Consider the following 2,980-nt stretch of genomic DNA (forward strand, 5'->3'; position numbering starts at 1 on the left):
TATGTTGTTTTGTGTTGCTCTGCACACTGGACACAGCGTCTACTTTCTCTGCACTTGTGTTTGTGCGTCAATCTGAGTGTTGATGCATTAAACTGGGGAAGAATGAAGCCTCTGTTTTTTGTATTGCTGATGGTATCCGGCTGTTTTTCTTTGTCGGAGTGAAATGTTTGTATTGTTTTTCTTTGAAAACATTGTGAGTTGTCATCTTGTTTATGGTAGTTTTGTTTTTGTAATTTCGTTTGACCTGAGTTCATTTTCAGAGTGTGTTTGAACATATTTATACATTTTTATCTTGGAACAAAATGTTGTGTCTTAGTTTGTTTTATTTCTTTTTGTATTCTTGATGTCACAGTGTTAAAATAGAAGGTCACGTTTGCTTTTAGCGCTATGATGCCAACATCAGACTGATACAAAAATAAATAAACATCAACAAACTGTAACGCAACAATCGCTGTGTTTACACTAATGCACGAACCTACAAGATCATAACGTCACGCCTGTGCTTTGTGATACGAATGCGCCCATTTGATCGAGAAATTTGCCATCAAAGAGCAATAAATGAATATCGAGGTGGATTTTGCCTCCTGAGGGTGCCATTCCCAGGTCAACTGATTCATGACTACCACATACTTGTCAACCTCTGCTAATAGCTGCCCTTATAAATGATTACGATTCCCCTTACAAAGCAACAAAAACCCTTACAACATGCACCGCGCAGCGCATACTAACATTACTTGCGGAAACCAGACAGTGTAATATAAATAACAAGGATAATTTGTATAAATAAAATCTTTTCTTCAAATGACAAAGTTTACAATGTAATACACCAGTTCAAATACTCTTTCAGCTTTTTTCCAATGCACAAAAGCACACACCGTGCCCTCAGTGCTGCTTATTGTACGCTGATGTGGATCAGAGGTAAGATCGGGGCAAAAAAATCCAGCCCGACCTGGCCCGAGCCCGACCAATTAACTTGATTTGCAGGCCCGAGCTCGAAGCAAACCCGAAATTTCCTATTTTATTTGTGATTTATGATAACAAATTAAAGCCTGTCTTTTGTCACGAAATCTAAGTTAAACAAGTCTGTCGAAATATTTACATCTTTTATACATGTATTTCTGTTTCTGCAGAGGGTACATTAACCGACAATTTTCCATCATTGACGGATTTTTTTTTAAGAGTTGACGGAAAAATGTAAGGCTGTCCGTCATTTTGACGGGTTGAAAATTGGGCCATTCACCACAGCAGCGGTTTAAAAACAAATCTTTTTTAAATGATTTTTTGTTATCCATCAACCAGACCAAGTCGAGGGGACACTAGGGCGTCCCAGGTATCCAACCAGACTACCCTCATTCAGATCTGATGTCCCATTTCAAAATAAAAGGTCTCTGAAATCTGACGTTTTGACCATTTTGCACGATTTTTAAAAAATCTTAAACAAATGATTTTTAGTTGTCCCTAAACCAGACCAGGTCTATACGACACTGGAGCACCCCGGGTATCCAAACACAATACATCAATTCAGATCTCATACTGTATAGCATTTCTAACATTATTCTGAATCCAAACCACTGACGTACCTGCCTGAGTTGTAGAACTTTATTTTGAAGGTGGCCAACGCCCGCTCGCTGGCGGCAGATGTTGTAAAGCAGAGTACAGGGATTAACAATCGCTGTGGTGGCTGGTTTGACCGCACGAGGAGGGTAGACACCCCTCACCGAATTCTCCTGAATTTTTCATGGACGTGCTCAAACCTCCACTTGGGGTGTCCACCATCAATTCGCTGGGCTGAAAAATCTTTCGTTGAATCATCGTGTCCGATTAAAGTCATCTCGATGTACGTTGATGTTGCTCGGCATAGTTTAGCTTAGCCTAGCTTGCTTGCCGCTAACATAGAGGCGCTTGTGATCAACACAACGCTCAACAGAGATCGTAAGCGTCAAGTGTTGTTGTAATTTTCGTGTGAACATGTGGGCAAGAAGGACAGCAGAGTACGAGGAGGAACTTTGTGAAGAAAAAGAGGACCACAAGGGACAACGTCAACTGCTGGACGCCATTGGCAGGATACGGCCAAGAATTGTTCTTCACAGAGCAGGTTGGGTCACGATGTTAGTCACACTAGTTTACTCCTCTTTTTAACAGCCTCATATGCTGTCTTTCTTGTTTGCAGGACACACACGCACGCACGCACACACACGCACACACACACACACACAGATATATATATATATATAAATATAAACTCTTTATTCGTATGCTGTCTTTCTTGTATACAGTATCTCTTTCTCTCTCTTTCTCTCTTTGTGTTTGTGTGCAATGCTCCTTCTAAGCCAGTATTATTCAATCTTTTTCAAGCCAAGCCACATTTCTTTCATTGACAAAATCTCGCGGCACACCACTCGCTGAAAATGTGACAAAAAGCTTATTTTTAACAAGTAAAGTGTTATATTGTGATTATAAGCGTTTTTCAAACATTGAAGAATGTTGTATTACAACACCCTGAATAGGAATCAAATAAACATCAATCAAATATTTTATAATCTTTCATATTTATTCTCACTTGGTGTGATAAATGGTTTGGATGAACACAGATCTGATATCCTAGCAGCAATCAATGAAAGAAACACACAGCTCTTCCTCCACAGCTCTCAGTCTTTCTATTATTAGTTTTTACAGCAGTCAGGCGATTCCTTTAGCCACTACGGGTCCGAAAGTCTCATTTACATTGCCACTGGGAGTTTTTTTTTCTTTTTTTTATTTAGCCACAAGTTCAGCGACATCAGTGCCGGACCCTCAGGGCCAGCAAGGCCTTCTCTGCTGGCCTAAACATTCTCAGAAAAGTAAATTTACTTTTTATTTTCATAAATATGTAAACAAAATTATTCTCTGTATTCTTTACGTCATAACATTTCCATTTAGTCGAGTGCCTTTCAATGTTATTTTAAATAACATTGAAAGCCACTCGATAAATAACTTATTT

At 39.2% G+C, this 2,980-nt stretch overlaps 1 protein-coding gene across 1 annotated transcript in view; it reads left to right on the forward strand.

The window, feature by feature from the left end:
- Nucleotides 1-1,654: 1,654 nt before the first annotated feature.
- The window catches only part of LOC109518640 (oocyte zinc finger protein XlCOF20-like), a 14,398-nt gene continuing 13,072 nt past the window's right edge, over nucleotides 1,655-2,980 (forward strand). Inside the window, exon 1 of the mRNA XM_019874649.1 lies at nucleotides 1,655-2,095. Coding sequence (XP_019730208.1) covers nucleotides 1,969-2,095 — 127 coding nt within the window. The 5' untranslated portion in view covers nucleotides 1,655-1,968. The remainder of the gene's footprint in view (nucleotides 2,096-2,980) is intronic.

This window comes from Hippocampus comes, unplaced genomic scaffold (assembly GCF_001891065.2).
Source record: "Hippocampus comes isolate QL1 unplaced genomic scaffold, H_comes_QL1_v1.1 scaffold134, whole genome shotgun sequence".
Taxonomy (NCBI): Eukaryota; Metazoa; Chordata; class Actinopteri; order Syngnathiformes; family Syngnathidae; genus Hippocampus; species Hippocampus comes.